Raw genomic sequence first — 18561 nt, forward strand, 5'->3', positions numbered from 1 at the left:
TCTTCCAGACGACAGCAAGGCTCAGAGAGTGGCTGAAAGCCTGGGCGCAATGGTAAGACGCAGGTTTGCGGGCAGGACGGAGATCTCTGAATCACACCTCGCCCGCTCCCCTGCTGGGTGACCCTGGGCAAGTTACCTAACCTCTCAAACCGCAGTTCGCTGCCCCAGTAACACAGGGCCTATTCAGAAGTTGAAAAGCTACGGTCAACGAGTAAGCTACTACTAACTAAAGGAATCAGGATCTGAACGTAGGTTCCCTGACTCCAAAGCGGTATTATGTTCACTGCATTTAAAAAAAAAAAAAGGCGAGCAGCACCGCAGGCATCAGGTGGGAACACACACACGTGGCGGGACGGCGGGAAGTATCGCTTGCCCCGATTCCTCCCTTCACCCCGCGGCCCGGGTCTCACCCGCTCCGGGCCCGGACAGTCTGAGGATGCTGCGGCTGCACGCGGACACCAGTTGCCCGAAGGTGACAGGCAGGGCCGAAGCCACCACGGCCGCCGCCATCTTCCCGCAGCCTCGGCCGGAAACGGAAGTGCTGAGAACCTGGTGCGTCGACGCACCGGTTCCGGGGGGGAATCCCTTCCCGTGAGGCGCCGGGACCTTGGCGGCTCCAGGCACTGGCCGGGCGGCGGCGATGGCCTCGGCGACTGTGGAGAGCTTCGTGGCCAAGCAGTTGGACCTGCTGGAGCTCGAAAGGGAAGCGGAGGTCGAGGAGCGCAGGTACGGCCGGTGGCCTGTCCTTTCGGGATCCGTCCGGCAGTTCCCCCAGCGCTTTATCTGGTCAGACCCGGGCGGACACTGGGCGGGCTCGGCCACCTCCAGAGGTGGAAACCTCGTCACCTCTCGGGGCAGCCCGTTCTGGTTTGGGACCCTCCAGAAGCCCTTTCGTTTCTCCATCTAAAGTACCCCTCCCAGGACTTTCACTCCGAGGTCCCGCCTCTGCCCCCAGTTGACCGCCAGCGCGTGCCCAGCCCTCTTCCTTAGTGTCCACCTGCGTTTGCACCTGTTGTGTGCCAGGCCCCAGGGAGAGAGTGATTGACACTGGGAGCCTGGGAATGAGCCGAGGGGTAGACAGAAGCCTGAGCTTTCCCTTCCAGCGTGACAAATGGCAAATGCTAACGCCCGGGTGCGCGAAGGTGCGGTGGGAGCGTGGGGCTGGGGAAGAACCGCTGATGCGGACGGCGGTCGGTACATGAAAGGTGGGTTCAGGGAGGACGTGGTGCCAGAGCACCGCTGCAGGAGAACAGGAGTGAAGGCAGACCTGCAGGAGGAGCGGAGACACGGGTTTTTATCTGAACAGGAGCAGTTAGTTCCGAGTTGAAGCGCCACGCGGGAGCGCACTCGTGGAGGCCCGAGGAACCACTCCACCTGCATCAGTGCCTCTCGGCCCCGGCCAGTCCTAGGAAGCGCGATAGTGCTATTCTCCTTGTATGTTTACGGAGGCGGTGACAGAGAGGTCAAGGGGCTTGCCCAAGCTAACACCGGCGGAGTCAGCACCTGATTCCGGAGTTTGCAGTCAGCCATTGGGCTGTATACATCGATGGGATTTGTTTCAGGTGCTTTGATCATGACTGTTAAGAGCTTTTAGAGAATCCCAGCACCTTCATTTCTGGCTGTGGCACTTTGCAGATTACAGCTGTGAGCCAAAGTTACCATATCTGTATAATGGGATCATTCCCACCTCAGAGGTTGTCTGGGAGAATGAAGTAGTTCTACTATAAGTCAAGGGCTCGGCATGGTGCCGAGTGCGGAGTGAGTGCCTGTGAGAAGATGAACTGGGGTTGGGCTGGGGAGGGCCTTGCCGGAGACCTCGAGTCAGTGTGGTGCGGAGGAGGGCCACGCTGAAATGAAGCAGGTTGGGGGGGGTGAATAGATTTGCACTTTAGGGGCATCACTTGGGCACTGATGCTGGCAGCGGGGGGNTCCTTAGTGTCCACCTGCGTTTGCACCTGTTGTGTGCCAGGCCCCAGGGAGAGAGTGATTGACACTGGGAGCCTGGGAATGAGCCGAGGGGTAGACAGAAGCCTGAGCTTTCCCTTCCAGCGTGACAAATGGCAAATGCTAACGCCCGAGTGCGCGAAGGTGCGGTGGGAGCGTGGGGCTGGGGAAGAACCGCTGATGCGGACGGCGGTCGGTACATGAAAGGTGGGTTCAGGGAGGACGTGGTGCCAGAGCTCCGCTGCAGGAGAACAGGAGTGAAGGCAGACCTGCAGGAGGAGCGGAGACACGGGTTTTTATCTGAACAGGAGCAGTTAGTCCCGAGTTGAAGCGCCACGCGGGAGCGCACTCGTGGAGGCCCGCGGAACCACTCCACCTGCATCAGTGCCTCTCGGCCCGTGCCAGTCCTAGGAAGCGAGATAGTGCTATTCTCCTTGTATGTTTACGGAGGCGGTGACAGAGAGGTCAAGGGGCTTGCCCAAGCTAACACCCGCGGAGTCAGCACCTGATTCCGGAGTTTGCAGTCAGCCATTGGGCTGTATACATCGATGGGATTTGTTTCAGGTGCTTTGATCATGACTGTTAAGAGCTTTTAGAGAATCCCAGCACCTTCGTTTCTGGCTGTGGCACTTTGCAGATTACAGCTGTGAGCCAAAGTTACCATATCTGTATAATGGGATCATTCCCACCTCAGAGGTTGTCTGGGAGAATGAAGTAGTTCTACTATAAGTCAAGGGCTCGGCATGGTGCCGAGTGCGGAGTGAGCGCCCGTGAGAAGATGAACTGGGGTTGGGCTGGGGAGGGCCTTGCCGGAGACCTCGAGTCAGTGTGGTGCGGAGGAGGGCCACGCTGAAATGAAGCAGGTTGGGAGGGGGGTGAATAGATTTGCACTTTAGGGGCATCACTTGGGCACTGATGCTGGCAGCAGGGGGAGCGCAGATGTCACACTGTTAGGAAGCTCTGTTCGATCCAGACTGTCAGGTTCATGGGCTTGAATCTGAATCAGGGCTCTGGAGAGGAGAGGGAGAGGCCGAGCTGGGCTTCCGGTGTACACGGGAGGGGCCGCAGGCTGGGGGGTGGGGTAGTAGAGGAGGTGGAGGTGGCCCAGGGTCCGAGTCAGGAGCTGCACTGGCGGGGGTGGTGGGGGGCGGCAGAGGAACCAGTATGCTGCTGGCTGGCTCCTGTTCGGCGCCGGCGCCCACATCCCCACCTCCCTCCTTGGGAGATTTCTCCCGCACGGGCGGAAGTGGAAACAGGCGAAGTACAAGTGCAATGCTGACCGTTGGGTGTCTTCCAGGGCCTGGCAGGAGGGCATCTCCCTGAAAGAACTCCAGAGCCGAGGCGTCTGTCTGCTGAAGCTGCAGCTGTCCAGCCAGCGGACCGGGCTGTACGGGCAGCTCCTGGTGACCTTGGAGCCCCGGAGGTGCGCGTCTGCCGGCCTGCTTCCCAGCAGCAGCCTTTCTTCAGGTCGGTGCATTTCTGATGGGGGTGCAAATCGAATGGGATGGGCCTCAAACTGGGTTTTGCTCAAGTAAAGACTGGGTTGCACAGGACCCGGTGACACGGGTGGCATCGACCCGGGCTGAGGGGATGGCACTGGTGCCTCTCAGGGTCGCACAAGCAGGACTGGCTGTTTGCCCAGGTGGCCTGGGAGCTCCAGGCACGCAGAGGTAGACACGTGTGTTCAGCTGATGAGCACGTGGAGGGAGTGACCTGAGAGCCTGACCAGCCGTCCGGAAGCAGGAAGCCAGAGGAGGTGGCGTTTATACTGAGGGACAGCCAGGCGGGAATTGGGTGTATTGCTGCAGATCCACCAGGTGGAGTTGTCGTTTGCCACCTGAGGAGCAGTTTTAAGGCTCAGTGGCTTGGAGGTGTGCATCCCAGGACACAAGGTCCTACACAGGGCGCTCGTGGGGCAGCCGCAGCAGGGAGGGGCTCCCCACTACTGTGGTGGCCGGCACACAGAACCTGACCTCTGCCCCAGGAGCACTGTTGCCCCTGACGTTTGTCTTTAAAAGTTAGGAAGGCCCTGGCCAGGTGGCTCTTTTGGTTAGAGCATCATCCCATACGCCGAAAGGTCATAAGTGTGATTCCCTATCAGGGCACGTGCCTAGGTTACAGGTTCAATCTGCAGGCTGGGTGTGTATGGGGGGCAACCTGTTGTTGTTTCTCACATCAGTGTTTCTCTCTCCCCCCTTTTTCTTTAAAACCAATAAAAACATATTGTTGGGTGAGGTCTAAATGTTGGGGAAAGAGGCAGAGAAAAGATCAAGGAGCAGGTGAAGCTCTTTGCCTGGAAGAGAACGCCCAGGGCTGAGACCGTGCCTGGTCGCTGCCTGGCACACTCTTGTAGACATGGAGTCAGCAGGGGGTGAGCATATGGTGGCCCTGGCTTTGTGTCAGAGGGGTCCTGTTCACTCAGAGCTGCGTCCGAGGGGCAGAAAGCCGAGGCCAGGCCAGCCTGGGCAGGAAGTCCTGCCTTATTCTCAGGCACCACGAGGGAGCAGTTCTGGCCCATGTCCTCGGGTTATCATGGTCTAGCTGGAGAGAATGAGAACCCTTTCCTGGGTGCCCAAGCAGAAGACTCCCTGTGTCCCTCGGAGTCAGCAGGGGGTGAGCATGTGGTGGCCCTGTCCCTGAACAGTCACCGTGGCCAGGGGCAGGAGAAGCACCGATTGGCTTGGACACAGGTCACGCACTCCGCATCCCTGGCAGATGGTGACTCGATGAGCAGTTACCCTGGGACCTGGGCAGCAGACACACTGTCCAGCTCTCATTGGTGTTGTCCCCAGATGTGCTTGTGGCCCCCAGCTCACCCAGGGCCCCTTGCTCACCTGTCCCCAGACCCTTACCTCACACCCTCAGATGGTGCCCTGGTCCCCCTCTGTCCCCGCCCCGAGTTTCGTCTTTCTGTAGGGCCGCTGGCACTGACATCCGACAGGTTGCTATGTTGACCTTTCTCCTCTGGGACAAGAGCTCGAGGGGGGCGGGGCTTGAGCCCCAGCCAGACCGGTGACCTGCAGGGGGCCTGGCCCCGGGTGTACCGCTGATGTTTCATTGACATCGTGTTTGTTTTAAACAGTACATTGATCCCATGTCAATTTCCACATGTGGTTTAGATGTTAAACACTTGGTTTTTTACTGCTACTGATTTAGTTTCTAAAGAAAGTAACATAGGCCCTGGCTGGTGTGGCTCAGTGGATTGAGAGCAGGCCTGCGAACCAAAGGGTTGCTGATTCGATTCCCAGTCAGGACACAGGCCTGGGTTGTGGGCCAGGTCCCCAGTTGGGGGTGGGCAAGAGGCAACAACACACTGATGTTTCTCTCCCTGTCTTTCTCCTTCCCTTCCCCTCTCCCTATAAATAAGTAAGTAAGTAAATAAATAAATAAAACCTTAGAAAAAGAGAAAGTAACATACAGGATATTTGAATGTGCCAAGATTTATTCTGTAGAACAATTTACAGTCAGCTTTGTTCAGTGTCTGTCTGTGTGTGACTGTGTGTGACTGAGTCTCTGTTTCACAGGCGACATTGTGGGTCTGTATGGTGAGGACGGTCAGCTGGCCACTGGCGTCCTGACAAAGATCACCCAGAAATCGGCCACGGTGGCCTTTGACCAGTCCTGTGATTTCCAGCTGAGCTTGGACCACGAGAGTTCCTACCGACTGTTGAAACTTGCCAATGATGTCACCTACAAGCGACTGAAAACGTAAGGATGTGACTGGCCCTCACGTGTAACATTGTCCTTAACCGCGCGCAGTGCTCTCGGCCTGAGCGCATCCCTGCCGGACAGAGAGAGCAGGGCCTTCGGTTGGCCTGGGCTTGTCCAGGGCCCCTGTGGAGCTGGGGGCCGCAGGTGCCGCGGGGGGAGCACGGGGCCGGGCTCTGGCCCCGACTCCCCCGGCTGGTTTTCACTAAGCTTCTCACTTGCGTTTTCTCCATGAGCAGAGCGCTGACTGCCTTAAGGAAGCATCGGGCCAGCCACGCGTCCTCGCTCATCGAGGTCCTCTTCGGCGACGCTGCCCCCAGTCCCGCCAGCGACATTCGTAAGAACCTTTGCCTTTTCTCGTTGGGTTGAGATCACTGAGGAAGGGAGGGAGACTCCCGTGACCTGGGCCATCTTGGCCAGGGTGTGGGAATGCACACGCAGCCAAAGAAATTGCCTTCGCTTCTCCCACGTGCCTGTGTGTGGCTTGGCTGTGCCCGCCTCCCCATCCAGTGCCCAGGCCAGGGGAGTGGCTCCCTCTGTCCCCTCTGCACAGGGTCCTTTTGAGTCCCTGTCTGTGCCTCTTCCATCCAGGGCCTGGGAGTAGGTGACAGTGATCGTGCCTCAGGCTTAGCCTCGTCTGTGTGCTTGAGAGTGTTGCTTTTTTGGTCTGAAAAGTCTCCTGGGTTAATCTCTCAGCCCTTACAGTGAAGGTGGGAACTTCTGACTGTGAGAGTGACATGCGTTCGTCGTGGAAAATTTGGGAATAGGGAAGCAGATGAGCAGGGACACTCAGAAACCCGCCGTTCGGTTCGCCTCCCAGATATTCGTGTCCGATGGTCAAGACTTTTTCCACGTCCATGTATGATGTGCCTTACCCCTGTGTGCACACATGGAATTTACTCACTCCCTTTGAAGGAGCGTGGCTTATCTTGATCATGGCTGATACCCGGGCAGAAAGGGGCGCAGTGCAGATGGTGGGAAGCTCATGGGCGCTTTGGCTCCGGCGCCGACACTCCTCCCCGCGTCTGCCTGAGTCTGACTTGCTCTGATCGGCCCCCCGGCTGTGTAGTGAGCGTCTCCGCGTGGCGGGCACGGGGCCGGGGCTGTGGGAGCGGAGACAGACGCAGCGGCACTGCTCTCGGGGCGCAGACAGAGCACACGGAGCAGGTAGCGAACGGTCGTGGGAGACCCGGGTGGAAACACAGGCCTGGGGTCTGCTACTGCTTTTCCTGTCGTTTGGTCTTGTCACTTCACGGGCACGTGTACAGGGGCAGTATGGTGGAAACAGGCATGTTTCCCAGAGACACTTGCTGGAGGAAAGTCTGTTACTCCGGAGCACAAGTCCGCAAACCTTTTTGGTGACGGGGCAGGCGGGGCTGGTCCCAGTCGAGCGCTGCCCGGGGAAGTGGGCAGCAGGCTGGGTCTGGCCTGGTCCGCAGTCTGCCGCTTCCTGCTCCAGAGAAATCCCTTGAAACAAGGCGGGTTGATGTCGTGTGGCTGGGCAACTCCCGGACAGGCCCAGCTCCCTCCTTGCACTCGGCTGTGCTCCCCGGTAGGAGGGCGCGCCCGGGGTGCAGAGCCGGGCCTGACCCCGTCGCTTCTCCCGCAGAGGTGCCAGCCTTCTACAACGCCTCCCTGGACGCCTCCCAGCAGGAGGCGGTCTTGTTCGCGCTGTCCCAGAGGGAACTCGCCATCATCCATGGGCCTCCTGGCACTGGGAAGACCACCACCGTGGTGGAGATCGTCCTCCAGGCCGTGAATCGGGGCCTCAAGGTGGGGTCCCCCTTCCCTTGAGTGCTGACTGGCTCTGGCCGGCCACGCTTGCCGGCCCCCAGCAGGCCCCAGGCGGCTGGGGTGGGACTGGTCAGGACACCCTGACGTTTGCTGGGCATGGTGGGCCCTTTCTGATTCCTGATGGCTGCATGGGATTTGGGAATGTGCTCGGGGGCATGGGGCTGGCTGTGGAGCAGGCTCCCGGAGTTCTCTGAGGCCCAGACCCTTGGTCATGCACATGGCCATGGCCGGGGTTCGTCCGGTCAGCACGTCTGCCATGCACATGCTCTGAGTCAGAGCCGTGCTGGGCATCCTGGGGTGTGGAGGGGCTGGGGCCTCCCTGTGTCTGCGGAGCCGCAGACCGGTGGGGGCGAGAGCGACCGGCGGCCTGGTGAACCGTGTGTGCAGGGCAGCCGCCGTGGCGCACACCCGCAGCACACCGGCTCCCAAGACGTGGGACGCCGTCCTGAGTGCCAGTGCCAACTGGCCTTTCCAGGGGCTGGGAAGGGCCCTGTGCCCGCCTCTGCCATCAGCGTGCGTCTCCATGGGTTCTGAGCGCGGGGACAGCTTTAAAAAACCCCCTGGCCCATAAACTATGGGCGGTGAGAATCAGAAGAACACTGCCCTGCATTTGTACGTCACGTGCCCTGGCTGCTTTCGACAAACCAGGCGCCCCTCAGGGTGCTCCCGGGTGCCCCCCCCCGCTTGGTCCTCACAGAGCGCTGGGCACGGGCGTGGGCGGCCCTGGTCTGCCGAGGAGGCGGAGAAGAGAGGCCCGTGCCTCGGTCCCTCGGCCGTGAGGGGCAGAGTCGGGGTCTGCACTCGGGTGGACACTGGTTCCCTGCAAACGGATGTGTGGCGCGGGCGTCTGGCAGCCTGGAAAGGAGGGCCTCCTGGCAGAAGCAGACTCGGGGCTTTGCCTGGCTGAGAGAGGGTGCCTGGTGTTCGTGGGTGGGCACGGGGGTGCCTGCGGCCACCTGGAGGGGAGGGCGATGCTGGATGTGAGGAGGGCAGGCTGTGGCCCCTGTTCCTGACGTTGGCCTGAACAGGGACCCTCCTTTCTGCCTCCTGTGCCAGTGCTTCGAATGGCGGGGCTGCAGTTCTGGGAGCAAGACTCAGCCCGTTCAAGCTCTGTCCTGGGCCACACCGTCAGGTGGCAAAGCCACGGGGTCAGTGACGAGATGGTGTCTCAGCTGGTTATTTCGGGCACTGTGTCCTTCCCCCCGCAGTTACTAGTCCCTCGGCGTCTCTGGGGCTCTGGAGATGAGGCTCGCAGGCCCTGAGTTCTGGGTGTCCAGACATTGCGACGGTTCGCGGTGACGTGCGTCCTGCAGGCTGTCTGCACACCCACCCCTGCAGCTGCGGGTGTCCCCCTTGCACTGCCAGTCGTGCACACTGCGCCCTGCTCTCTGCCCGTGAGGCTTCCTGTCTGCTTCCGTGTACACCGAAGCGGCTTCATGAACACAAACTCGCCCAACCCGCGCCCTCAGGTCCTGTGCTGCGCGCCCTCCAACGTCGCCGTGGACAACCTGGTGGAGGCTTTGGCTCGGTGCAGGCGGCGGGTGCTGCGCCTCGGGCACCCGGCCCGGCTCCTGGAGTCCGTCCAGCAGCACTGTCTCGACGCGGCACTAGCGCGTGGCGACGGCGCCCAGATCGTGGCGGACATCCGGCGGGACATCGACCAGGTCTTGGTAGGTGTCCCTCAGCCCGGCCACCGCCCCGGGGACGGGCGGGAGGTTCTGACATGCGGGCTTTTCCAGGCTGACTTGCACCAGCCCGTGTCCGCCTTGCTCCTCGTGGCCCAGGGTCCAGGTGGGGGCTGCTGCCCTTGCGCTCAGCGTTTCCTGGGGACTTAGCCGACAGCTGTGTCCCGAGCAGGCAAGGGCTTGTCTGGGAGAAAACGTGGTCCTCACATGTGCCTTGTGTCTGGTCGTGCTGTCTGGACACTGTTGGTAAAGTGAAAACGAGAAAAGCCCGAGAACAAAACTGCAGACACTGCCCGTCCCGTCCGGTCTGTTGGTCCCTGTGGCGAGTCCTCTCCAAGGAGAGTGCGGTGGGTCGGTAGGCGCAGGTCAGCGTGAGCGATTTTCTCTCATCCCGGTGTGTTGGTCTCAGTCCAGGGTTCGCCCGACTTCCTTGGCATCCTGCCCTATGTGCACTCACCATCCACGCTCTCACCGCGGCGTGCCGGCTCCTCGGCACGCTGGCCCCCAGGGCTGGTGCCGTGCACACACCATTCCCTCCAAGGGCACGGGGAGAGGGTCTGTGTGTCCCCCAGCATCAGAGGCGGCACGGGACAGTGCGGTCACTTCAGCGCTCTGTCACAGATGCGGAGGGGCCCTGCTCCCGTGCAGCTCCGGCAGCGCTTTCGGGGTGTGGTTCCTGTGAGTGAGGCACAGTGACACTGCCTGTTCCTGAGGGGGCACCCGTCACCCAGGGCAGGGCTTTGTGGGGGACGGGCCCATCTCTGTGAGTGTGGGAGTCCGTCAAGCACTTTAGGAGCTGCATGGAATCTTTCTGCTCTCTCGACAAACGTGGAATGAAGAGCGAAGCTCAGCTTCTCTGGTCTGTGAAGGACCAAAGCCCTCTTCCTGGGACGGACAGGCGCTTTCTGCTCCCAGAGCCTGGCTGGTGGCTCCGGCAGGGGTAGCACCCCCTCCCCCCGCCGCCCCCCCGCCGGCGGCAGTGGCTCTGGGGCCTGGCCTGTGTGCATCTGTTGCTCCTTGCAGAAAGGTGGTGATTCTTGGTGCCCTTTGAGGGATGTACCGAAGTGGACGGGGTGGTTGCAGATAAAAGCGCTTTGTGAACGGGAACGAGCCGCGTGCACGGCTGCGCCACCCTGAAGGCGCCCGGCCTTGTCTGCTCTCCGAAGCTAAGCAGGGCCAGGCCCAGCCTGTACTTGGAGGGGAGAGCTAAATACCTGCCAAGTCCTGTCAGACTAACTGTATTTTATTTCCTTTGTAGGTGAAAATGAGAAAGACCCAGGATAAGAGAGAGAAAAGCAATTTTCGAAACGAAGTCAAGCTGCTGAGGAAGGAGCTGAAGGAGCGGGAAGAGGCCGCCGTGCTGGAGAGCCTGCGGTCGGCGGACGTGATCCTGGCGACAAACACAGGTGAGGGGCCAGGCGTCGCCGTGCCGCCCTCGGGCATGGCCTCTCCGTGTGCCCCTGGCCTCTCCGGTGTGTGCTGGAAGCGCTTGTGCGGAATTCACAACCTTCTGGGCTTGGGGTTTCCTTCTGGGGGGTTTAACTACAGGTCGGTTTCTTTCACGGACACGGGATGTCCAGGCTGTCTCTCCCTGGGTGGACGTGCGTGTCGGAAGGGCCTCACCTGTTTAGTCCAGTGCCCGGCTTGGGGGGTCGGACGTGTGCGGGCTTTGTCTCTGGGTGTGGGCTCACTGGTTAATGGCTCTGAAAACACCTCCGAGGAGAGGAAGTCGCCTGCTAAGTTCAGAGGGTGAGACAGGACTAGAGATAAGGCAACCTTCCCGGGACTTGGGGTCACGGCCCTACAGGGGTGGTGGGGATCAGAGCCTCGGAGTGGCCCCCGGCTGGGGACACGCTGTGCCCCACGTAAACACAGGTGGACAGGGACTGCAGACTTTTTAACCTCCTTGCCGAGGTCTCACGTTTGGCCACACCTGGTCTGAACGCAAGGCCGGGGGTGGGACAGCTGGCTCACTGGGATTGTGGCGGCCCGGCCCAGTCGGCACCACCTGTAGAGACTGCGGTTCTGACCCCGCCAGGTGCATCTTCCGACGGCCCCCTGAAGCTGCTGCCTGACGACTACTTCGATGTGGTGGTCATCGACGAGTGTGCCCAGGCCCTGGAGGCCAGCTGCTGGGTGCCCCTGCTGAAGGCCCGCAAGTGCGTCCTTGCCGGGGACCACAAGCAGCTGCCCCCCACCGTCGTCTCTCCCAAGTAAGGCCCTCTGCCCAGCGCCTCTGCTCCCCACGCACCCGGCACCCCTTTGTTCTGTGTCCCCACACTTGGTCTGCGTCTCTCAGACTGTGCTTCTAGAGGTCGGGGGTCGGGTCGCACTTGTCTCGGCAGCCGAGCGTCTCGGCCGTGCTCCACTGCGCTTGCTGCATGGGAGGGCCCGATGGGTCACAGGGCCCACGCACACTGGTGTGGGCTGTGTTGGCCACCCCTGGGGTTGGATCCCAAGGCCTGGGCTCCCCTCCCCGGGCCACTGGGGAGTGACTCGGCACGTGCAGCCCTGCCACCATGGGGACAGTGTTCCCAGCACTGTGACCAAGCACAGACTCCCTTGGTGTGGGGATTGCTGCCACCCCCTGGGGACAGGCCCCAGGGGACTGCTTGTCTCTGCCACGTTTCCTGACCTGTGGCCCCGCCCCGTCTGCAGCACCAGCAGCGGGATACCCTCCTCTCTCTCCACGCTCTCCTCTCTGACCCTGACCCTGACCCTGACCCTGTGCTCCCTCTGATAACACCCCCATGATGACATGAGGCCTGGGCAGCTCCCACGTCAGACCCTTAACTTCGTCCCACCTGTGAAGTCCCCGTTGTCACGTACCCACAGTCCTGGGGGAGGACGCGGGCATCCTTGGGGGCCGCTGTTCAGCCAGCCACCCCCGAGTCTTCAGTCAGAACTGGGGACGGAGTCAGGTCTGCGGTCTGAGCACAGCCTTTCTTCCCAGCCTCCAGCCTCAGGCTGGACGTGGGCAGCGGTGGGGCGAGCAGCCTCCCTCCCGTCTCCCCTCCTCCTCTCGGTGCAGGGCCGCGCTGGCAGGGCTGTCTCTCAGCCTGATGGAGCGCCTGACCGGGCAGTGTGGCAGGGGCGTGCTGCGGACCCTGACGGTGCAGTACCGCATGCACCAGGCCATCATGCAGTGGGCCTCCGAGGCCCTGTACGAGGGGCAGCTCACGGCACACCCGTCCGTGGCGGAGTGCCTCCTGCGGTGAGTGACGGGGCCACGTCCCCCGGGGCTGCGGGGTCTGCACGGAGGTTAGAGGGGGAGTTGCCTCGGGGAGCAGTCTTCTGCAAGGGAGGGTGGGCTCCCCCTGGACAGCCGGGTTTGGGCACCTCCGTGCCATGTGCTTTCTGCCCTTGAGCTGCCTGGGTGGCGCCCTGCTCTCCTGTGGCGGGGGTCTCACTGCTGGGGGGTGGGGAGGGAAGGGCCCCCACACTGGGGCCGCTCACGTCCTGTCTCTGTGTGCAGGGACCTCCCGGGAGTGGTGGCCACCGAGGAGACGGGCCTGCCACTGCTGCTCGTAGACACGGCCGGCTGCGGGCTGTCTGAGCTGGAGCAGGAGGACGAGCAGTCTCGGGGCAACCCTGGTGAGCATGCTCCAGGGGTCGGCAACCCCTGGCTCCTCCCTACACACACACACACACACACACCCACCCCCCCACCCCCCTCAAAGTGGCCAACCTGGGGGTGGAGGCGAGGGGAGGGCGCGGGGAGCGGCAGTGAGCGCAGTTCTCCGCAAGCCGGCGGCACCCACTGGAGGCAGCCGTGTGCGGGCAGGGTTTTATCTTCACGTCTGAGCAGAGGGCCCCACACTGCCTGGCTGGACGCGGGACCTCTGTTGGGCCCACTCCCTGGCGCTCCTCACAGAGGGTGCGTGGCCATGCTTGCTCAGAAGGGGCGCTTGCTGTTTCCAGAACCTGCGGCGGGCTGGGTGTCCTGTACTTCGCTGGCTGAATCTGGCAGCCCTCCAGCACAGGTGTGAGCTCCCAGGCCCCTGGCAGATCAGCTGGCGAAGCCCCTTTCCTGGAAGCCTGCTCTCTGTCCCCTGCAGGAGAGGTGCGCCTGGTCAGTCTGCACGTCCAGGCCCTGGTGGATGCTGGCGTCCGGGCGAGTGACATCGCGGTCATCACGCCGTATAACCTGCAGGTGCGAGAGGCCCCCCCGTCCCCCTACCCCGTGCCTGTCAGCGGGACCTGCCTCCCCACGAGCTGGAGAGAGGGCCATGTGTCGGGCCTTCTGACCGAAAACTCGTGGTGGAGTGGACCACATCACATCTGGATTTACGCTCAGATGACAGGAGCTGGAGCTTCTTCCAGTTGGTCCGTCTGTCTGTCTCATTACTCTGCCATCCTCCACCTGACCTGACCTCCCCTGCTGGCCCCTGGTGTTGGCCTCTGTTTCCGGTTGGCCCTGACAACCACGCACTGCGGTCGCCTGTACACAGCCACCCTGGGAACAGCGGTCCTTTTATGGCATATTCCCCGAGAATCTCAGTTTTCAGTCCCACGGGTCTGGCTTGGGCTGTCCCTGTCCCTGAGCCAGTCACTTTGGCCAGGAGCTGGGTGCTGGCCCAGCCTGGCTTCCTGGGGGGTGCCGTGGACAGAGGGGGCGTGGGCGGCCTCTGCGGCAGGTGTGGGCAGCAGGTCAGCAGGGGCAACGGATCGCTATTCCCTTATCTTCGGCGTTTCTCACGTTTCCTGCCTGCAAGTCTCTGTGCTTCTGGAGCAAAGTGGTGTCCCCCATAGGAAAACCCTCCTGCTTCAGACCCCGGGGCAGCCTGCGGCCCGGCAGCCCCCTTCCTGCTCTGCGGGCGTCCTGCACGGGGCTGTCTGAGGCTGGTGGCTGTGCTGAGGCCCGGCTCTGCGTGGTGTTTCAGGTGGACCTGCTCCGGCAGAGCCTCTCACACAGGCACCCAGAGCTGGAAATCAAGTCCGTCGATGGCTTCCAAGGCCGTGAGAAGGAGGCCGTGGTCCTGTCTTTCGTCAGGTCCAACCGGAAGGGTAGGCAGTGCTGGCTGGCATCCTGGGAGGGAGGGCTGGGTTTCTGCCGGGGGCTGGCCAGTCACTGGGGCTGCGGTCTCGGAGCCCAGGCTGTCCTCCGTGAGCTCCCTGTGCAGTGGAGGGCGGCAGTGACTGGTGGTGAGGTCTCCAATGGGGGTCCACCCTGGGGTTGAGGGGCCGGAGGGGCCAGCGCCAGTGGGAGTGGGGCACGGCATTGTCTGTGCGGAGGCTCGGGCACGAGGTGCAGCGGGGTGGTGGCTGGAGGCCAGGGCAGCCCGGACATCCTGCTGGGCAGTGGGGCCCCCAAACCAGAGCTTGTCTTCAGGCCTTAAGGCTGGTTCAGCCTCAGGGCATGGTGTCGGTGACGGTAGAACTTGGGGACAGTCCCTTTGGTAAGAACGCTGTGACCCACAGACAGATTTCACCAGTGGGCTTTGGAAAGCGCTATCGGGAGGAGGTGGGAAGCCACATCCTGTCCACCCCCCATCCCTGGGCTGAGTCCTGGGTCCCGGCTCGGGGAGAGGGGGCTCCTGCCTACCTGGAAGTGAGTGAGGGTGCACCAGCTTCCCAAGTCCAAGCTGGGTGCCGTCTCACGTCCTGCCGGGCTGTGGTGAGCCGGCAGGGTGTCTGAGCAGCCCTGGCATCCCGACCGGGCCTTTCAGGCCCAGAGTGAGGCAGTGGGGCTGGGGGTGGGAGGTGGAGACGGGGGAGCAAGCCTTGAGCTGGTCCTTCTTGGGGGGCGGCTGCTCTCGGCAGGAGAGGGGCTTCCTGCGCCTCCGTGTCAGATCTGCCTGCCCACTCGCCACCTTGTTTTTAGGTGACGTTGGTTTCCTTGCTGAGGACCGGAGGATCAATGTCGCCGTCACCCGTGCTCGGCGCCACGTGGCGGTCATCTGCGATTCTCGCACCGTCGGCAACCACGCCTTCCTGAAGACCCTGGTGGATTATTTTGCCTCGCACGGGGAGGTGCGCACCGCCTTCGAGTACCTTGACGACATCGTCCCTGAAAACTATGCCCACGAGAATTCCCAGGGCCAGGCAGGCACACAGCCCCAAGGCTCTGCCACGGCCGCCGGGAAGCCTGGAAGCAGGTGGCCCGAGGGAGTTCGGGGGGCCAGAGTGGCTGCCAGGCCGGCCCAGAAGACGGGGTGCGGGAAGCCTTTGGGCTCCGAGGCCCACTCCCAGCCCAGCCTCAACGGAGGTGGCCCCGAGCGGGTGGAGGGCAGAGACGGCGCAGACCGCTTCAGGGCTGTGATAGCCGAGTTCGTGGCAAGCGAGCGAGTGCAGTTAGAGTTTCCTGCCTTCCTGAACTCACACGACAGGATGCGCATCCACCAGATAGCGGAGGAGTACGGGCTGAGGCATGGCAGCACCGGGGAGGGGAAGAGCAGGTACATCACCGTGAGCAAGAGAGCCCCACCGTCCTCGCCGGCCACGCCGGCCACACCAGCCACGCCTGCCACTGGGGCCACGCCAGTTTCCCCACCTCTGGCTGGGGCTGACAGCCAAGCCCCTCTCCAACCTGAGCCCCCCAGCCCGGTGCGGGCGGAGCCCCCCGCCAGAGAGCCGAGCGGCCCAGACCTGAGGGCCGTGAACCTGGAGAGACTGCAGAGGGAGGGGGCCCGGCAGGAGCAGCAGGTCAAGGAGCGGCCACAGGCTGCGGGCTCAGAGCCACGCAAGTTCCCAGGAAAGAAAAAGAGAAAAGATGCCAAAGGTTAGTAGGGTCAACTAATGAGAACACTGGCGTGGTGTCCCCATTCCCGGATGTCTGTCCCACTTCAGACCCCCCTGGCGCCCTCAAAAAGAAAGAGGACTTTCTCCTCGTGGTGCCCTGACTCTGCATTTTGCACCTTATGGCCTTGAAAGGAGCCCCCCCGAGGGCGGTGACTGGGCACGGTGACCACAGGTCCTCAGAGCCTCGTGCAAGGCCTGTCAGGCAGAGAGCACACTCACTGCGGGGACGGGGCTGGCGGAACAGGTGGGTGGGTCACTGGCATCCTCTGGACGGCGGGTGGAGCGGTCCGGGGCCTGGGCCATGGCACCAGTGTTCCTGACTTGGACCCAGGGTGGGCGTGAGCTCAGTCAGGGCACCCTGCATGGGGCAGGCCATCCCCTGGGCCCCGCCCTGAGAGCAGGTGTCCACGGGCGGAGCTGAACCGTCGGCAGCTGCAGCGGGGTTCTCTGGGGACTCCTGGGGGGCAGCTTCCCTTCCCCTCTCCTCAGGAACAGGTGCCACGTGTGGGTTCCAGAGTCCAGGCCGCAGCGTCAGTGAGCGGCCACTGTGTGCTGGGCCTTGCGCTAGTGAACGCGGTGGATACCATCGACTCTGCAGGGATGAGCATTGGCAGGGCAGAGACCCTAAACTCCTGGAGCCGTGCTGGGGACGGTGAACGCCCGGGAGGGGCGGGTACCAGGAGGGTGTCCCACAGGATGGGGCCTGCCTTCGGGAGGAGGCGTGTGGCATGGTCACCGGGGAGACATCGCCCCATTTCAGGGATGTGGGTGCTGCCCCGTGTTGGAAGCACGTTTTCTTTTTTTCTTTTTTTTAAAATTTTTAATATATTTTCTTGATTATACCATTACAGTTCTATTCCCCCCCTCACTCCCCTCCCCCCTGCATACCCCCTCCTCCCTTCCCCCCCTTTAGTTTATGACCACATGTCTCAAGTTCTTTAGATTCTTTATTTCCCCTACTATTCTTGCCCTCCCCCCTATCTATTTTACCTACCGTCTATGCTACTTATTTTCTGTATCTTCTCCTCCTCCCACTCCCCTGTTGCTAACCCTCCATATGTTCTTCATTTCTATGGTTCCACTCCTGATCTAGCTGTCCTCTTGGTTTGCTTTTGTTTTAGGTGTGGTTGTTAGTAACTGTGAGTTTGCTGTCCTTTCACTGTTCATATTTTTTATTTTCTTTTTCTTAGATAAGTCATTTTAACATTTCATATAATAAGGGCTTGGTGATGATGAACTCCTTGAATTTGATCTTGTCTGAGAAGCACTTTATCTGTCCTTCCATTCTAAATGAAAGTGTTGCTGGATAAAGCAATCTTGGCTGTAGGTCTTTGGATTTCATGACTTGGAATACTTCTTTCTAGCCCCTTCTTGCCTGTAAGGTCTCTTTGGAGAAATCCGCTGACAGTCTGATGGGAACTGCTTTGTAGATAACTGTCCCCTTATCTCTTGCTGCTTCTAGAACTCTCTCCTTCATTTCAATCTTGGCTAATGTAATGATGATGTGCCTTGGTGTGTTCCTTCTTGGGTCCAACTTCTTTGGGACTCTCTGAGCTTTCTGGATTTCGTGGAAGTCTACTGCCTTTGCCAGACTGGGGAAGTTCTCCTTTATTATTTGTTCAAATAAGTTTTCCACTCATGGCTGTTTCTTTCCCCTTTCTGGTACCCCTATAATTCAGATGTTGGAACGTTTAAAGATGTCCTTAAGGTTCCTAAGGACATCTCCTCATTTTTTTGAATTCTTGTGTCTTCATTCTTTTCTGGTTGGATGTTTCGTTCTTCCTTCTGGTCCATTTCCTTGATTTGAGTCCCAGTTTCCTTTCCATCACTATTGGTTTCCTGTGCGTTTCCCTTTATTTCAATTAGTTTAGCCTTCATATGTTCCTCTAATTTGTGGCTAAAATCAACCAATTCTATGAGCATCCTGATCACCAGTGTCTTGAATTGTGCATCTGAGAGGTTCGCTATTTCCTGGTCGTTTAGAGTTACTGGCTCTGGGGCTTTGAGTTCTTCTTGAGCCATGTTTTGGACTGTTCGTGCCTGTTACTTATGAGGAGCAGAGCCCTAGGTGTTCACCAGGGCGGGGCCACTCAGTTGCTGGGTTGTGACGCTGTATGTGGGGGTGGGGCCAAAGGAAAGCAATGGAGGGCCCCCCTGCTGCCTCCCGCCGCCACTGCGGGCTGCGTGGTCTGTCCCACTGCATGCGAATGTGCGACCACGGTCAGCCCGCAGCCCGAGTCCTCACTGGGTCAGCCTGATGCAGAGCTGCCTGGGTGCCTGGGGTCGGGGGAATCTTTCTTGCCTGTCCCCACTCCGCTGCTGGCTCTGCCCCTCTTACTGGTTCTGGTTGAACGGTTCGTGTTGTCGGACTTCCGTATAGTTCAATTTTCTGTTCCTTGGCTGTGTCTTTGTTCTCCAAACCTTTGTCGTATTCAGACTTGGTTGTGGGAGAAGGCACAGTGTTTCCACCTACACCTCCATCTTGGCGGAAGTCCCTGGAAGCACGTTTTCAAGCAGCTCACCACTTGGGCTCTGGATGTGACCCTTCCAGTTGGTCTCCAGGGGCCCAGCTGCTGAGGCAGAGGCGGCCTGAGCCGACCCTGTGGCCATGGCTGGAGGCCCACACAGCCAAAGGTGCTGGCTGTCCTGCTGGGAGGGTTGGGGAGGTGACCGCTGTGTGGGCCTGGAA

General features: G+C 60.9%; 1 protein-coding gene across 3 annotated transcripts in view; it reads left to right on the forward strand.

Moving 5' to 3' along the window:
- Positions 1-561: 561 nt before the first annotated feature.
- IGHMBP2 (immunoglobulin mu DNA binding protein 2) overlaps positions 562-18561 on the forward strand; it is a 32025-nt gene continuing 14025 nt past the window's right edge. For all 3 annotated transcript variants that reach the window (XR_005068859.1, XR_005068860.1, XM_037062567.1), the window contains exons 1-13: positions 562-726; positions 3242-3411; positions 5469-5652; positions 5892-5989; positions 7262-7425; positions 8916-9116; positions 10390-10537; positions 11170-11344; positions 12163-12345; positions 12607-12725; positions 13190-13284; positions 14015-14138; positions 14956-15852. Coding sequence is in view for 1 of the 3 variants with exons in the window: in XM_037062567.1 (XP_036918462.1) it covers positions 641-726; positions 3242-3411; positions 5469-5652; positions 5892-5989; positions 7262-7425; positions 8916-9116; positions 10390-10537; positions 11170-11344; positions 12163-12345; positions 12607-12725; positions 13190-13284; positions 14015-14138; positions 14956-15852 (2644 nt within the window). In the remaining 2 variants the exon portion in view is untranslated. The remainder of the gene's footprint in view (positions 727-3241; positions 3412-5468; positions 5653-5891; positions 5990-7261; positions 7426-8915; positions 9117-10389; positions 10538-11169; positions 11345-12162; positions 12346-12606; positions 12726-13189; positions 13285-14014; positions 14139-14955; positions 15853-18561) is intronic.

This window comes from Sturnira hondurensis, unplaced genomic scaffold, assembly GCF_014824575.4.
Source record: "Sturnira hondurensis isolate 20B ecotype Veracruz unplaced genomic scaffold, ASM1482457v3 Scaffold0014099, whole genome shotgun sequence".
NCBI classification, from domain to species: domain Eukaryota; kingdom Metazoa; phylum Chordata; class Mammalia; order Chiroptera; family Phyllostomidae; genus Sturnira; species Sturnira hondurensis.